This window comes from Dysidea avara, chromosome 6, assembly GCF_963678975.1.
Source record: "Dysidea avara chromosome 6, odDysAvar1.4, whole genome shotgun sequence".
In the NCBI taxonomy this organism is placed as follows: Eukaryota; Metazoa; Porifera; class Demospongiae; order Dictyoceratida; family Dysideidae; genus Dysidea; species Dysidea avara.
This window is the reverse complement of record NC_089277.1, coordinates 3380930-3399495: the sequence shown is the minus strand read 5'-3', so window position 1 is coordinate 3399495 and position 18566 is coordinate 3380930. Positions and strand designations below refer to the sequence as shown.

The following is an 18566-nucleotide window of genomic DNA, read 5'->3' as shown; positions in this document are numbered from 1 at the left end:
TCAATAAATGTGTTGTGAATTCTCCCGCCGCAGCAAATGAGATGTCGGTTGTTTAGAAAAAGCTTCAGCTGATGAATCAAGGGGAGGTGCTGCTTTGCTGCATTGTTTGACATAAGTGTCAGAAACTCTTTTAGGAAGCTTAACTCTTGTACATGTTGAATCCACCTGTAAACTGCTTCATCAACTTCACTGGAAGTGAGTGGCTGAGAAATCTTAAGGTTTGGTACCTTCTGCTTGCAGTTATAAATTAATCGAAGCACATAAGCTGTCACTCGAAGCAACTTTGACACATTACTGTAGCAGTTAATGTCAAAAACCTGACTAATGTTTGCTAGGGGCAGTGAATCATCCTCAGTGGGCAAGTTTTCTGAACTTTCTTCAGCTGTATGGAGGTGTAATACTTCCCCATATTCTTGCTTAAGCCATTGTGCTTTGTTAGTTATCCAGGAAGGACCTTGTCTCTACAGATCCGAACTGTTCAATGAATGAAATGAGATGCCTCAAGTGACCAAATCTGCTGGATTGCTTTGAGTGGGGCAATATTGCTAGGTAGCATCAGACAAAAGCTTACGTACCTCCTGCACATGATTAGAAACAAACATCGTTAACTTTTTATCACTGAATATCCAATGTAAAGCAATTTGGCTGTCTGACCACATGAAGATCTGTTAAACTGGAGGTGACTCAAAGAAGATATCACAAAACTACACAACCATGTGCCGACAAGGGCTGCCATCAATTCCAGTCTTGGAAGAGTAAGGTTCTTGAGTGGCACAACTCAAACCTTGGCCATGACAAACAAAGAGCTGGTTCTCGTACAGATAAAAGCCACTGCTCCGTAGGCCTTAAGACTGGCATTGACAAAGATATGGAGTACTAACTGGTCATCGGCATCAAGCTTCAAGTACTGCCTTGGTACATAAAGACTTGAAGTCTGCTTCAAATCTGCAAAAACACACTTCCATTCAGTGGTTAATTGAGCGGTCAATGGTTCATCCCATTTCAACTTGCTTTGCCACAGCTGTTGCATAAACAATTTTGCCAATATGGTAACTGGAGTTAGCATACCCAGAAGGTCAAACACTCTTGATAAATCTTGTAAAACTCCTTTCTTGGTTGGCTGTGCTACATCAAGAGATGAAAATACTCTGTCTGCAAGTCTTAAAGAGTCTTGTGATATATCCCACATCAAGCCAAGAACATTCACTGTCACTGCTGTATCTGCAATGCCATCTTGTTGAGCTTTAGTTCTGACTTCTGGACTACTAGATGCCCAGCTCCTTAAATTGAAATGAGCATTTGACATCAATTGTCTTACATTGTGGTAGTACTCTAAAGCATCTTGTACACTGGAGCATCCAGATACAACATTGTCCACATATAACTTGGCTAGTATGTCACTAGAAGTGGTGAGTACTCATTGTTGAGGTGACAACTCAATGCTACATGCAGCGTGAAAGGTGAGCTCACACAACCAAACAAGACAACATGAAACCTGTAAATCTCAAATAAGCCTTCTGATTGTCTACTTCAGATAACCAGAGAAAATGTGTAAACTTGTGGTCTGCTTTCTATAACTGTACATGAAGGAAAGCCTTCTCTATGTCTGTTATCAGTGCAATGTTGTGCATTCTTAAGTGTAGCAGCAGTGTACAAAGGTCAACCAGGAAAGGTGGGCCAACTTCAAGACAGTCATTTAAGCAAGGATGATGTGGTGACTGCCAACAACTGCAGTTGTATACTATCCTGATTGGAATAGTGGTAGACTCTTTCTGACTGCATGGTGTGGAATGAAATGGCAATGCTGGGGTACATCAGATTCTGTAACTTTATCATTAAATCCACATGTGAGTTGTTCTGCTATGATGTTGCCATAAGTCTGGAGTAGCTCAGGTGTGTGAGCAAGTTTTCTTGTTAGTAATCTTGTCCGTTTCTCACAAATTCCATGATTTAAGGGGAGATAAGGGTGGTTGTGTTTCCATTGAAACTGGACAATATATGTCTCATCTTCCCAATGATGCACTGAGGAGTTAATATAGTCAGCAATTCATTGGTCATTTGCAAGAGAGGCTGAGGATTCGGGAATTGTACCAGTGAATTCTACATTCCAGAAATGTTTGGTGTCAATAACTTCCTGAAGTGCTGTTATTCCGATGTGGAGAGCCTCAACTGTGTCATCATAAGTGTGTGACGAGAGTGGGCCTGACAGAAGATACCTGATCTTAGCCTCCACAGCAGTAGGACCATTCCCTTGCACAACTCTGTCTTGCCTATAAACGTCTGCTCCAACCAGTAGAGATATATCAAACTTGTCAATAACTTGCACAGGATGTGCTAGAGGAAGACCACGAAGGTACGGATAACGGTCTCCTGCGGATGGTATCAGGTTCTGCAATAGGGCTGCAATCTTCAGTATAACAAGCACAGACATTGAAATTTCTCCTCCATCATTAGCTCGAATTGAAACTGAAGCTAGGTGGAGCTCTTTTGGGGTGGTGCCTCCTCCAAATGCAGAAATAAGTCTACCTATATACACAATGTTACTAAAGTTCACAATAGATCCACGACACACATTAAATAAGTAGCATTGAGTTTTTACTGCAAAAAGGATGATACCTCTTTTTATTGTTTCTGGTAATTTTCACACAGACTGACATTTAAGATAAAACAAAGAAGTGCTAATTCATTATTAAACTGGGGTGTGTCCATTCACTGGACTGGATTACTGGACTGGATTACTGGACTCAACATAAAATTTGCTCAAACACATTTTTTCAACCACAAACACCTTTTTCAACTACTAAAAGTGATTTTATAGGGTGGTAGACCACACTTGAAGCTAGGGCTCTCCTCTCCATGTCTTGCCTTGCATTTTAAAAAAGAGACGCATACAGCTAACTGTAGTCTATCTTTTAGAATTAGCATTTCAGCACAAGTGCTGAAGGTCTGTAAGATACCTGGTCCTACAGCTTGTTTAAAGTTGTTATATTACATATGTTTGGAAAAGTTGCTTTCTTGTTGAAAGTTTGTGCATTGGGAAGCAATTCTTTAACACTGCATACTTGAGTCGTTGCTATTTATAAACATTATAAACCAAAGAGCCGACAAAGCTAGAGTGAATGTGTAGACTATAGGTAAATTATTTCTATATTGTAATGTAATTGCATGGTGTAAAATGTATATACGGTGTGCTATATTTACAAAAGAAGGCTAAATAGAGAAGATGGCATGTTAACAGTGCACAGTGCTTGAAACATTGCTAAAAGTAGGCAAATTACGATAACAAACTGCACCAAGTGTAGTTTTTGTGATTAATGTACAAGTTTTATGTCTCATGGTGAATGGTATCAGATTATACGATGTGCTATATTTACAAAAGAAGGCTAAATAGAGAAGATGGCATGTTATGGTATCAGTTTGTTATCGTATAAGACACTTATTTTAGTTAAGTCCGGCGATGAAAGGTAAGAAACAAAAAAAAATTGAGTCCAGTAGTCCAGTCCAGTGAATGGATACACCCATTAAACAGTCTATTGCTTTTAAAATATCCCATAAGTGGTCACATGACCAACAATCCCATGGCAGCTATGGTGCCTGCATTCAGAAATGCTTAAATTTTAAAACATCCATAACTTTCTTTTAGATAAATATTAGTACATCATTTTTGGTCATCAAGTGGAAACTAACTTGACTTAGACTATGGTATGGCTCATTTACAGGTTTACTAAATCACTTGGTCACCTGACATGCTCACTTAGTCACCTACACATGTTCACTTAGTAACCCACCCTCAAGCAATTTTGTACATGACAAATAAAAAATAAAAAATAACAATAAGACCAGCCCCAATCCAAGAGAATATCAGCCCATACTTAATAAATTTATAACAAACCCACAAATAATACTCAAAAGCAAATGCCCAGCACAAATATTTGCTGCCAAACGAACTCCTAAAGAAATTATTCGTGTCAAATAACTAGCAGTTTCAATTAAAACCAAAACAGGACCTAATATAAGTGGTGCCCCTCCCGGCATTAAAAGGCTCAAAAAATCGCCCTTAAACACCCCAATCCCCAATATTGTTGCACCCAAAACTATTGAATTTGAGAGTCCCAAAGTTAATACAATATGTGAAGTCGGAGTAAATATCAAAGTCGGAGTTGATACAATATGTGAAGTCGGAGTAACCTAAGTCCTTGTAGGTTAGGTAATCCTAAGGCTGCAGCACATGTTGCTGTTAGACCTTCAGTGCTGGTCACTGTAAAGCACTAATAATAATAATAATAATAATTATAACACAAAAGGCACACTGCAGTACTTGATAATACTGTAATACTCTTCTTTTCTCCATGTTCCACAAATAATTCTGGACAAATAGTAGACTAAACGATATATGTACTGAAGCTCTAGCCATTACTTTGGTTACCGATTGAATAATTATTTTGTGGGTGCTGTAAGGACTTCAAGAAGAAACAATTCCATTGTTCTGCATTGCTCTTTCCCCCCACACTCATGCTCTGGCTATAAAGGTATGTACTAATATTAGGGATTCCACTTGGAAGCTGCTTATTTGTGACCCAGTCTGAGAAAACCAGTCACCCATGTCAGCAGATTCGATTTTTCACCCAGGACACAAAGCTACATGAATAAACTATCTAATCCACAATCAAAATCAGCTAGACTTGAGTGGTCTGGTTTCTTTAAACCATAGTCTAAGTAAGTTAGACACTGCGACCAACAGGAACTAAGCGATTTAGTAACCCCTCAGGCCCTTAGTAGCACCCTTGCTGTGCTCAGGATGCTACATCCTCAGGCCATCAGGGTTACTAAATCGCTTAGTTCCCTTGGTCTTGGTGTCTAACTATTATTTATAACATACTTGAAGGGTGAGGTCATGAGACACCCCCTGGAGGCATGGTTGATTAAACATCAAATAATTTATACATTTTGAGAAATTTCTGTGCTACCATAAATCTCAAGGTGTTATCCTTTCTTGCACAAATTTCCCTTCATATCACACAACTTTTCACAGAAAATATTTTACATACAGAACAGTAGCCTTGATTTATAACAGTTTCAGTCACATCCACACCATTTAAGCTTGAGCCTATTATGCTTTCAAATTTGCCTATTATTCTTTCTAGAATTTCTTAAAATTATTACCCATTATTCCCAATCATGAGACCTATTATTCTTACATAATTCTTGCTGCTCAGGTGTATTCACCTATAAAATTATAATTATGTAACATCCACAAAAAAAAATTTAAACCAGGTGTGCACCCACAGCCAGCTGAAGGCTGGCTGTGGACATGCACCTGCATGCTGGTTTGCTGAAATTGTATTTGTAAAAACATGTGTGTTTACCTACCTACAGTACCTACTTACCTATGTTTGTTTGTCTGTATGCACCCACGTGAGCAAAAACGTTAAAAATGATAAAAAGCAGCCAGCATGAAAGCTAAACTAAGTCTGTATTAAACTTCCACACACATAAACTTTGCTCTGAAGTGGTTTCTTCTCGGCGGTCTGAAATACGGGTATGGCAACTCTTCATATACTTCTTGAACGGTCTTCCCTTTCGGTTTTATAGACGTTTAGCTAACAACTTTAAAACAACACTGAAGGCCTCTTAGGTTATTAGAGGTAGCATATCCTTTGGGTGAAAGGAAGGCATTACCCGTACTTATGCAAACGAAAATGAAGGGCAGGCTTGAGATTTTCTCTATCAAGACATACGGTAGTGTGTCGTGCGGCCCAAGAAGCCGGCGCACAACACTAGTGAGTATATTGACAGGAAAAACAAAAACGCAATTTTTGCACTTCCGTAGCTCTGTAGTGCCTTGATGAAACAAGACGATTTTTGCTGTGGACACTCCCTCCAACTTCAGTACTCCATATTCCAAATTTGAGCAATATCGCTTCAAGCGTTCCCGAGATATGCGACTTCAAAAATTGGCTTAGTTTCTTTGTTTTTTTTTTCTTCCTCTTACACACTTACAAAAACTGCTATAAAACGTGAAAGCAATATCCGATTTCCTTGAAATTTGGCACACAGAAGAAGGTTATACAGGCGCATCTCTGTACCAACTTTGGTTGGAATACGATAAACAGGCACAGAGGTATTAGCGATTATTCACGACAAATAACACCAATATGTTTTCACGCCTACAGGGTAAACCGCTTACGGGAAGAAGCCGAAAATCGGTGGGTGAATATATAGGTTAACTATTGAACTTCAAACCTTTTGTGGTTTGAAAGAAATCGAGCTAAAAACCAGGAAGATACAACGAAAAAACCAACAGTGTGTAACAATTATGCAATCAAAATTAACTAATATAAAACGACTACTTTCCACGCCCACCAGAAAAACCGCTTGGGGGTAATGCTTTGAAATTCGCTGTACAGATGGAGTAATCATCTTAGAAAGGATCCTCAATGGTGTAGAAGAATCAAACTTGAAGCCACGGAGTTATAACACAAAATCAAACTTGGTGTAGCAAGTGCGAGATCGAGATACTCTAATAGAGCAGTCACCCTAATAGAGTAATCACCCTGAAAAGAATTCAAAAGATCAGCTAGAAACTAGTAACCTGTATAGAGATAAGCTATAAACAATTCACCCTGTACAGAGATCAGCTAGAAGAAGCTACCTTGTAGGGAGTTCAACTACGTAGTTCAGCTAGAAGAGCTCACCTTGTAGAGAGTTCAGCTACAAAGAAACCACCATGTAGAGAGTTCAGCTACAAACAAATTGCCCTGTAGAGGAATCAGCTAGAAGAAATTACCCTGTACAGAGTTCAGCTACAAAGAAACCATCATGTAGAGAGTTCAGCTGCAAACAAAACACCTGTAGAGAGTTCAGCTACAAACAAATTACCCTGTAGAAAGGCCAGCTAGAAGAAGTCACCTTGTACGGACAGTCTTCTCGGCATAGTGTGTTCTGAGTTTTGGTTCCCAAAACTGTGGCAGCCATTGCTTGGCATTCTATTATTTGCGATAAAAAGCCTCCTCCTGGTTGGGAGTCGACCGATAATGGGCCATGAAAGGTCTTCGTTAGGTACCGCCAGGCAGTACTTTGGCGTGTGGGATGCCTCTACACACTCGACTCATCATGGGTTAGGAATTTGCCCCTCATATTGATCAAGCCCATAGAATTTAAGGTCTATGGTTAAAACAAATAGAAGCTTGAATCGGACCCTAACTCCAGGACGACGGTGTGGGAAACGCGGACAGTTGTAGAGAGTTCAGCTACTAACTAGTGACCCTGTAGAGACATCAGCTAGAAGAAGTTACCTTGTAGAGAGTTCAGCTACAAACAAATCATCCTGTAGAGAGATCAGCTAGAAGAAGTTACCTTGTAGATAGTTCAGTTACAAACAATTCACCCTGTAGAGAGATCAGCTAGAAGGACTCACCTTGTAGAGTGTTCAGTTACAAAGAAACCACCATGTAGAGTTCTGTAATAAATATATGCATTATATATATATATATATATATATATATAATTTGTACATTTATTGATAAAATCAGAAATATTTAAAGTATTCATCTGCTTCATCTTTTCTTCTTCCTGAAAAAAGATAGGTTTAAAAAGCCCCAAAGCTGGCCATAGGCCAGCTTTAGGGTATACAAATACAAAAAGAAGTGAAATCTAATCCAAAACAGCCAAGCTGTAAAAAAAGAGTGTGGCCCTCAAAAAGGCTATGGTGAAAAAAAATGTGAAATCCAAGGTGGCGGCCAAGAAATGGCTGTGATGGCAGGTTAATGGTAAAGATTTTAATAACGACAATTCAGGTGAATTTTGTGCCAAGACCAAGCGGCACCAAATTCACCTGAATTGTTGTTATTAAAATTTTTACGATTAACCTACCATCACAGCCATTTCTTGGCCACCACCTTGGATTTCACATCTTTTTTCACCATAGCCTTTTTGAGGGCCGCACTCTTTTTTTACAGCTTGGCTGTTTTGGATTAGATACAATTTGCACGAGAAAACATGATAGAGACACAATATAAAACAGTTGAGAAGATACTTCTGTGTGTAATTTGCGGTTTAAAGTGGTTGTTATAGTTACACTTCCTTAGCAGTGCATAGCAACGTAATTATTGAATTACAAAATAATTCGTGAATTATGAAATACGCTGAATTACAGAATTTACAAATTCTAATTTTCTAGCTGAATTAATAATACCTATAACATGAATATAAAAATTTATATACATGGCTGATTAATTTAGTTAGAATGGGATAGTATTAATTGCATGGGTGTCTGGTTTTAGAAGTAAGCACAACATCAATTTGTTTTTGCAGATATTTCAGTTATCAAGTCTGTCACTGAAATAATCTATTAATCAAAAAGAGCTACATACAGTAAATGTACAGAGTTTCATGCGAACCAGAATTTTTACTTTCATCAGAATCTGTATACCCCTTGAGTCCTCAAAGATCAATTTGGCCATTTTAATCCAATTGTAATATGCCTGACAGCTTCCTAGCAAAATTAAGCACTCATTATTCTTTAAATTATGCTGGCATAATAGGCTCAGGCCTATCATCATTTTTATAAAAAGAAATTTCAAGCAGCATACTAAAGCTATGTCTTACAATAAAGATCACAAGAATTTCAGTACAATGTTCTTGAATCTCACAGAAGATATTTGTCTAACACAAAACAGTTGTATAGAAGTAATTCCATAAAATTTGAAAGGTCTTTTTTCCTCTTCCATCACACGCGTAATTGACAAGATTGATTTTGCATCAATCGTGTTTTTGTCTTGCTCTGCCATTTTATTAAGTTTCAATCATGTGATACTACATACTGCATGACGTGATGAGTCTTTTGATGTTTATCGCAGCACTATAGTGTAAACGGGGATGAAATTACAGCAGGTTTTCTAAGTATAAATGATTAATTTAGTTTTAAAGTTTTTAACACCTTACAATTGTTCAAGAAAGAAATCTTTGGTACTATCATGATTAAGGAATAAAATGGCAGTTGATTCGTGGAAATAGTGCACGTGAGTATCAAGTTATAAGAATTTGAATGGAATGGTATAAAATCTAATGCGTAAGTCTTTGGCATATATGGATGCATACAGCACAGCTATATTGGATATGTTCATGCATGCTGTGTTGCTACAAGATTTAAAAGGCTTCATTGAGGTGATTATGCCTCAGATCACCCAAAAATACAATTTAATACATCTGTTATGGGATTTTTGGTAGGCAGTTAGTTAGATAGTAGAAAATTTCATTGAAAAAGTTTGTAACAATCTAGCTATTGGGTCATACTGAAGGCACTATTGGGCTTGCTTATACCAATACTGCCAAGGCACCAGGATGGTATTGTGAAGCTGGTTTTGGAGTGGTATTATTTATCAGAAAAACCCAAGCCTCTGATAATTATAGAGGAATCTATTGCTGCAAATGAAGTATTCATAACTGGCCTAATCTATTTTCTGTGAGCCCAACTTGTGAGAGTCACCATGATTCACATTTTTCTATGCATGCAACCTCAAATTTGTGACTGGGATAAAGATATTAATTTTGATCATCAAATACTAGGGTTTCCACTTGGAAACTGCTTATTTGTGACCCAGTCTGAGAAAACCAGTCTTATCGCCTATGTCAGCAGATTTGATTTTTCACCCAGGACACAAAGCTACATGAATAAACTATCTAATTCCACAATCAAAATCAGCTGGACTTGAGTGGTCTGGTTTTGCTGGCTGCTTTTCCCAAGCCCAGTGGTGATCCGTACATGCGATGTGGGGCCTTAATGGAGCTCTGGTTAGCCTGGAGATGACTGTATGTGGCTGTACAGCTCTGTGGTGTTGAATAAGTACCTCTGCTGTGAATTTCTTTTCATTTTAGCCAATTTTGAGACTTCAATGTCCCAAAACTTGGCCTAATTCATCCCTACACCTTCTTTTTCAATTTTTGAACACCATCTTGCCAGCCTTCCACCTCCGCCTCCCACTCATTTTGCAGCTCACCTAATACAATGGCGGGAAACTTAGTTGTTGGCTGTACTTGCACAGTGGATGCTGTAGAAGGTAAGGAATTGGTGTAAAATGTGTGAAAATTTTGTACACAAAGCTTCAACCATTGGCAAGCTACAACATACTAAATACTTAAAACCGGCATTTCTCAATACTTTTAAATAGGCGATAAGCCCAGTTTTCCCAGACTGGGTCACATTTATGTTCTTATTGGCAATTTTCACACAGACTGCATGACCTTTAATATAAAGCAACAAGTGCTAATACATTATTGAAATGTTTGTAGCATTCATATCAGCACAATTTTCAATTTGTAAACATCCAAAAAGTGGTCACATGCGCCTGCCTGCCTGATTCCTTCAGGCAAGCGTAACTCGGTAACAGATGGAGTTTAACTAGTTAAACTAGGTTAATGTTGCAGTCAAGCATGCGTGAGTGTATTATGATAGTGACTAACCCGAAGCTCCACCATGACTAGGGGGAAGATTGGGTAGGCACACACGTGAGAAGGGTTGGCAATAATTGGAGAATAACATTGTGCATGGGTTACAAGAAAAAGGCGTGTGAAGAGGTGTTAGAACACATGGTGCTACATGGCATAGCGAATCTTGTCGTTTTTTCGTTAACATACCGCCTAAAAAGGACGCTGCAAGAGGGGCTTTACGGCAACAGTCTTGGAACTATACCAGAAGTTCAATGCTGCCAACTCGACATTTCATCGTTTCGTTGATGTGCCGCCAAAGTGACACACAGGAGGACATCACAGTAAAGTCAAGGAACTAGACCGGACGTTACCACCAGTACATTCGTCGATATTCCACCTAAAAGATGCCCAGAAGAGATGCAGTAAGGCGTTACAGCAGGAGATTACAGAAAAGTCAGGGAACTTAACGGAAGTTACTGCTAACACAGGAACCAACAGAGGCTATTAAACAGCTCTCCTAATGCGGAATAACGTCCCCACAATCGTCCAGGAGGTTACAAGATTGCTCCATTTTTAACAACTAAACCTATGTATCAATGATGCCAAGCAAGTTCTAATTAGCTACAATATATTTGTCTTTGTTGTTTGTAGGTGACTCCCCTTCCGTAGATGCTGTTGGGACCTTACTATTAGGGACACTCCTTGGTCTCAGGGTCTGCAGTGCCCAGGGTTCATCATTGGAACAAGTAGAGGACGCTACCAAGGAAAGGAGACCTGTTCGTCAACCAGCTCTTAGGGGATCAAGAGTGGTCAAGAGCAATATGTGCCCCCATAGACGATGTCAGGAACTAGTAACTCTGATACTATTATTATAATTATTATGTAATGTAGAATAATTGTGCTGTATTGTATCACATGATTGTATTCTTGTTAATGCACTTCATGAAGAGTTGTGAACACATGTAGTTGCGAGTGTAGTCGAGGTCACCAGCTTCGTGTAGTTGGTTCATACTGGATCATTTTGAACCTCCATGGATTTGTACTGCAATTATCTATCACAATGATATACATTATGTAAAGTTTTAGTAGAGCATAAGTAAACTAAAGGTGCTGAGGCAGTGTTAATCCCTAATTCAGTCATAGGTATAGGGGATCCCTTAACCATGCCTTTCTATGCACTAGCTGTTATACCGCTTATTCAGAGACTTCCTAGCATGGTTAAGCAAGCCCGGTATGCTGATGGTGCCAGTGCATGCGATTTTTGTTGAGATCAGCTTTCTCAGTTGGGACCACTCTATGGTTATTACCCAAATGCAAAGAAGACATGGTTAAACTTATGGATAGAAAAGCTAAATATTTTGGCTGCTATTGCCAGATGCCAACCACATACTGCCCTTTCTGCTTTTACTCACGGCCTTATTAGCAAATGGCTCTATTAGAGGTCTGCATTTGTAATATATTTCTTTCCTGTTGTTACTGGGCGATCACCTAAGGGAGACTGAGAGGAATGTATTTGCCCTCCCTAGTTCTGAGAACAATGTATTTGCCTTCCCTAGCTTAAGAATTACTAATAATGTTCAGTTGTCATCTCTCAAGTATGATGTGTCCACTATGGTCAGTGAGCCATTATCAAGTTACGCTTGTCTGAAGGCATCAGTTAGTTAGTCAGTCAATCAATCAGTCAGTTGGTCAGGCAGTCAGGCAGGCAGGCAGGCAGGCAGGCAGGCAGGCAGGCAGGCAGGCAGGCAGGCAGGCAGGCAGGCAGGCAGGCAGGCAGGCAGGCAGGCAGGCAGGCAGGCAGGCAGGCAGGCAGGCAGGCAGGCAGGCAGGCAGGCAGGCAGGCAGGCAGGCAGGCAGGCAGGCAGGCAGGCAGGCAGGCAGGCAGGCAGGCAGGCAGGCAGGCAGGCAGGCAGGCAGGCAGGCAGGCAGGCAGGCAGGCAGGCAGGCAGGCAGGCAGGCAGGCAGGCAGGCAGGCAGGCAGGCAGGCAGGCAGGCAGGCAGGCAGGCAGGCAGGCAGGCAGGCAGGCAGGCAGGCAGGCAGGCAGGCAGGCAGGCAGGCAGGCAGGCAGGCAGGCAGGCAGGCAGGCAGGCAGGCAGGCAGGCAGGCAGGCAGGCAGGCAGGCAGGCAGGCAGGCAGGCAGGCAGGCAGGCAGGCAGGCAGGCAGGCAGGCAGGCAGGCAGGCAGGCAGGCAGGCAGGCAGGCAGGCAGGCAGGCAGGCAGGCAGGCAGGCAGGCAGGCAGGCAGGCAGGCAGGCAGGCAGGCAGGCAGGCAGGCAGGCAGGCAGGCAGGCAGGCAGGCAGGCAGGCAGGCAGGCAGGCAGGCAGGCAGGCAGGCAGGCAGGCAGGCAGGCAGGCAGGCAGGCAGGCAGGCAGGCAGGCAGGCAGGCAGGCAGGCAGGCAGGCAGGCAGGCAGGCAGGCAGGCAGGCAGGCAGGCAGGCAGGCAGGCAGGCAGGCAGGCAGGCAGGTAGGCAGTAGAAAATTCTACTAAATATATTCTAAATTTCATAGCAACTTTTTGGAAACATTTCAGATCATACTGAAGGCACTTGCCTGGTTAAACCTAAAGAATACTGTCACAAGGCACCATGAAGGTTTTAGGGTGATATGTTTTGCCAGAAAAGCCCAAATCTTCATGACCCCTAATATACACTACTACCACACTGTATGATATGCCTGATGACCTCACAATTACACACACATATGTTACCTTGTATCACTAAAAGAATGAAGTAAATAATATAATATTAAATTTTGTGTTGCCTTCATCAGTTAATTATCAGTATACATGTATAATATTCCTGGTTCTAACTAGCTATCCAAGTAACAGATTAGCTATGGAACACCAGTTAACATTACACTACTTTACTCAGTGTATGCAAAATGATCAAGAGTTGTAGTAATTAGTGACAATCATGAGTAATCATGTAGTTCAATTATGAGCCTAAAGTAAATTGCCATATGTGACTGGGCCTGCAAAAACAGGGCATGTGGGCACAAACTACATGTCACACTGCAGGTCATATCTCAGTTCTAGAGCAGAATATTTTCATTATATAGCTTGCATCATAAAGCCAATTAAATGCTTACCAAGAGCTGAAAATTACATTGCCATAGCATAATGGTATAAAAAGTTATAATTGATGAAAGTTTCAAAAAGTAGGTAAAAATTATGTGCCCACATGCCCAATTGTCGCAGGCCCAGTCACATATAGAATCATGAACAAAGGACCATGTATAACTGTATTTCATTATTTGTAAAATTGCTAGCAGGTTAAGTATATCCATGGGATAGTGCTAGTTTTCATACTAAGCAACTTTATAGTGTTACATGTGGTGACTGCTCTATTAGAATGTTTCACTGACTTCTATTAGACTATCTCGATCGTGTATAACCATTATTTGGGCCCACAGATTCATACTGTAATGATGTAGATTGAAGTACTTGTGTTGGTTTTGTGTTTGCCAACAAATCAGCAGCTACACAGTAACCTGGGCTTTGCTTCCTACTGACAATTTCAGTGAGTTCTTGAAGCCCCCACCTCGGCATGCCTTATAAGTTACATAAGGAAGATACATCTGTACTACAAAACTGAAATTGGAGGAGTGCCTTCAATGTGTCATTAATTCATCTGACATTTTGTCTGCTTAAATATTGTTTGAAGCTAAGATCATTGTTCGGAGCTATTACATGGCCACCACAATTGCTTTTCAAAGAAAACTTTAATTGTCTAAAAATCACTTTACATTTGTGACCAGGTCTGCAAATATAGGGAATGTGGGCACAAATTACACCCTGTCACATAACAGGTTATATTTTAATTCTGTACCCTGTATTATAAACATTTAATATGTGTTGAAAATTGAGTGGCTATAGTATCACTACATAAAAAGTTATGTGCCCAATTGCCTTGTTTTCACAGGCCTGGTCACATTTTTTCATTTGCAGCTTAACATACCAATGCTTTTCTACCATGAACAATGATTAAAACTAATAGCATTCTAATTACCAATTTAAAACTGAATTAATAAATAAGATTTGCTAATAAAATAAGATGGTTAAATGTAATGTTCAATAGTGTAAAGGTGTGTACTAGTGACACACCTCCTGTAGTAATTGTTATGGTACTAGTATGACCTCATTATCAATGATGTCATCAAGGAGGAATGTGACAGGTTAAAGAAAGCTACCGAGGATGGCAATGTTGATGATATTAAGACACTGGCTTCAAGTGGAGTAGATGTGAACACTAGTCTGGGTGATGATAATGTCAGTGAATATTACATGTTGTGTTGAGTGGTTGTGTTGTGTATCAACTGATATGATGTGTTTATAGTGTAAGACACCAAGAAGTTCCAAAACTTTGAAATTTCAGTGAAAATTTGTAAGATGTTTTTTCAAAATATTATTTTTGGCTTATATCATTAGGTTAAATAAACCATTTTGTGATTGCTCCAAATATGGAATGATTAATCATTGCATAAACTGAATTATTGTTACTTTGCAATTATAAAATTGCAATATTTGTACACACTTTGCAACATAAACTTCGGAGCCATGCAGTCATTGCAAATTTATTATAATCCATATTGTGATAGCTATAAGTTTTGTAATGATAAAATTGCAAATGTTTCACTGTGGAAATTTTAGTTTCAACTATAAATAGTTTGCACATGGTAAACACTGTATTTGTGTTTTACACACTTTACCATACAACCACAACTGTTTCACCATAGATGATATACCCCCTGGATAGGAAACTGTACCGTGCTCCCGTAGACTTTGTACAAGAACCAGTGTCCTTTGGCTGGTTTTGTGCCTCAACAAATTTAATCCTATTACAGCAGAACGATGCCATTAACAACTTTATTTTATTATGAGAATGACTTGTAGTGTTGTTATGATAATTGTTTTAGTTAGTTTGACCACTTTGCGTCACTTTTGGTCAGAAGGCTTACAATGACAGACTACATGCTTTTTTGGAAGCCCATTCTTGGCTAAACTAAGTACTGTAGGTAGAAAAAGAAAGTATCACAAGGTTAACTATACTATAAAGAATTGCCTTGGCTAAATAATGTGCCTTCCCATATCTTCTTTGGCAGGTTTTTTGGGATGGTATTTTTTGGCAAAACTGGAAACACATTCTCTCAGTGAATCTAAACATAATCGCTACACAATTTATACTACGAAGTCATTGAATAATGCTCCATGGTATGGTCTGAGTGCAAAGGGAGTAGCGTACAGGGTTTTGGTGTTTTCCTTGAATGTGTCCAAACCATCTGATCTCGCGTTCAGTTTTGCTTCTACTGTTTGCACAGTAAAGAGCCAATTTACCTCAAAACTTGCTGTTGGCTTCCAAAACATCTTGAGAAAGAACCCTTTACCAGTGGTGAGTCTTGTTTTTCCCAGAGAAACTTGTCTTGTTATTGAAGGGTGCGTGAAACCAGCCTGTAATTAGTGGCGCCTACTAGTTTCCAATCTAGGAGGTATATAATCTATGGTTTCACGATGAACATGATGCATTATAATGAAGTATGTAACACTGCAAAGACTATCAATGTGAGTATTTGACTTAGTGAGGTTCTTTTGTCCATTGGTATAAGACAGTGTAATGCGGTAAATGGAGATTTTGATAGTAAACAACTAATAGTGTACACGATAATTATTATGTTAATTCATTCACTTACAAATTCTTATACAAAGCATATCCATGTAAATATTATGGTAACTGATAGAACATACATGATAGTGTATTATACTGTAAGTTTTAATTTTTATTAATTATAGTAGTGTTATCGTGTAGTGTGTGAAGCTATAGTAGTGTTGCTTGATGTCATTTATAGGAGAGGAAAACTTCCCTTCATTATGCTGCTGAAAAAAATCAACCAATTGTGATCAAGCTACTACAGGAATATGGAGTAGACATCAATTGTCAAGATGAAGTTAGTTGTTAGTATACTGTAAAGCTGTGTGGGTGACTGTGTGTGAGGGTATGTGTTACTTATTTGGTACACTTAAATAATTATGGGTTATTCGTTATTGGCCTGTGGTAATCAATTCAGTCATGCTACTTCATGAGTATTGTGTAGACATCACGTTGTGAGGACTGGGTTAGTTTTTAGTATACTGTAAAGTGGGCAGATGGACATAGTTCTTATTAAACCACTTTTCCATCCTTTATCAGTTTATTATTACAATCAGTGAATAGGAGGAACCAGAATGACTTAGCTAATTGTTATTCTACAGATTGTATGTGTACATACTCACATATGTATCACAGTGGTGTATTATAATGTGTGGTGTTGTGAAGAGGTACTGCACAAAATAAGAGATTATTTTGGTTGTCAGTTCCCACCACTTCACTAGTATAGACTGGCCAGGTAATTCAACTCTGTATAAAAATATCAAATAACATATGAAGGTAAAAATGTAAAATATGATATTGCATGAAGGTAATTTTAATCTTGGTTATACTGTACCTAACCAATACTGCCAAGGTGCCATGAATGTATTGTGAGAGTGGTTTATGGTCAATATATATTTTTTAAGAAAGTATGATCTCTCAAGTAAGATCATCCCAAAATGATATATTCTAATACAACATCATTGTGTGGATTAATGCTCAGTAGTCAGTGTACTTCACACATGTATACACTGTAAATTCAAATAAGTACAAATTACTCAAATTTTGGATTGTTTTACCTGCAATTAAAACTACCGATTTTTTTGGTAGTAATGACCCAATGATGTACTTGTTTATTTCAACTTTGTAACAGCGTTGAAACCGGGTCGGGTCATCCGGGTCACATTTTCTCCGGGTCATCCGGGTCTGACCCGGTTTACAATTTATCCGGGTCTGACCCGGATTGGATCACGTGAGAAACAAAACTGTTCGTTTGACGACATGGAAACTTATAAACGCTATCGCGTAGCTCCTTCGTGAGCCACGCCCACTTATCGCATTACCAACATACGCTCAGCCACGCCCATTTGTTAGTAAGTGTAGTAAGCACGAAACTGAGGGTATCTATGATCTATGGTGAGGGGTAGCTATTGTCAGTAGGTGAAGGCCTTTTTTTTTTTTTTTTGGTCTTCAACCTACAGCTAACCTGAAGTTGCAATATTTACTCAACACGAATTGAACGCTCAAAATGTAGACTCGTTCGCTCGCTCGAGACTAGCAATTAATCCGGGTCAATCCGGGTCACATCCGGGTCAAATCCGCGTCTGACCCGGATTGCTAGTAGTAGTGACCTGGTTTCAACGTTGCTTTGTAAGATATAGTTATATTACCCAGATGTCCCATGGTCTCTTCAACCACTAGCAAAGCATAATAATCATGTATAAACATGTATAAATATGTATACCTTCTACATGTATAAACTATTCCTAAGGAGGTTTATGATAGGTAGTTTAGTATGTCATGTTTAGTGTAATAACATGTTAGTGTTGTTCTCAACTTTAGGATGGATGGACCCCACTGATGTGTGCAGCAGATGAAGGCCACACTGATGTTGTGAAGATGCTCCATGAATTTGGAGCAGATATTAATCATCAGAACAAAGTTTGTTGTTGTGTAGTGTATAAGTATCAATAATTATGTGACCAGATTTGACAAAACGATAGATGTAAAATCGCTATATACATGCATTCCACACTCATATGGAATAAAAGCATGTCTAGAAGCATTAACAGAACTTAAAGTGAGTGACCCATCTCTACCCGATCCTGAAATGTTAGCCAAATTACTTGAAATTGTTCTGACAATGAATACGTTTGAATTTAACAACACTTGTTATCAGCAATTACAAGGCGTCGCTATGGGATCCAAATTATCACCAGCCTATGCAAATATTTTTATGGGTAGGCTGGAAAAGGATTTTCTATCCCAAGTCGCTTTCAAAACCGCTGTACTACAAGCGTTACATTGACGACCTAATAATACTATGGGAACATACGGAAGATGAACTTAAGAACTTCATTTCTAATTTAAATACATTCCACCCCACAATTAAATTTACCTATGAATACAGGCACCATAGCATCAACTATCTTGACCTCCAGATACACAAGGGACCTGATTTTTTATCTACAAAAACATTAGATGTCTCAACCTATATTAAACCTACAAATAAGCAG

General features: G+C 39.3%; 1 protein-coding gene across 4 annotated transcripts in view; it reads left to right on the top strand.

Annotated features, from left to right (window-relative positions):
• LOC136257281 (uncharacterized) overlaps nt 1–18566 on the top strand; it is a 265717-nt gene that overhangs the window by 12015 nt on the left and 235136 nt on the right. For 2 of the 4 annotated variants that reach the window (XM_066050375.1, XM_066050376.1), the window contains exons 2-4: nt 14589–14696; nt 16271–16369; nt 17893–17991. In XM_066050375.1, the coding sequence (XP_065906447.1) occupies nt 14589–14696; nt 16271–16369; nt 17893–17991 (306 nt within the window). Of the gene's footprint in view, nt 1–14588; nt 14697–16270; nt 16370–17892; nt 17992–18566 lie in introns of those variants that run through there. The other 2 variants (XM_066050377.1, XM_066050378.1) reach the window with 2 other exon arrangements.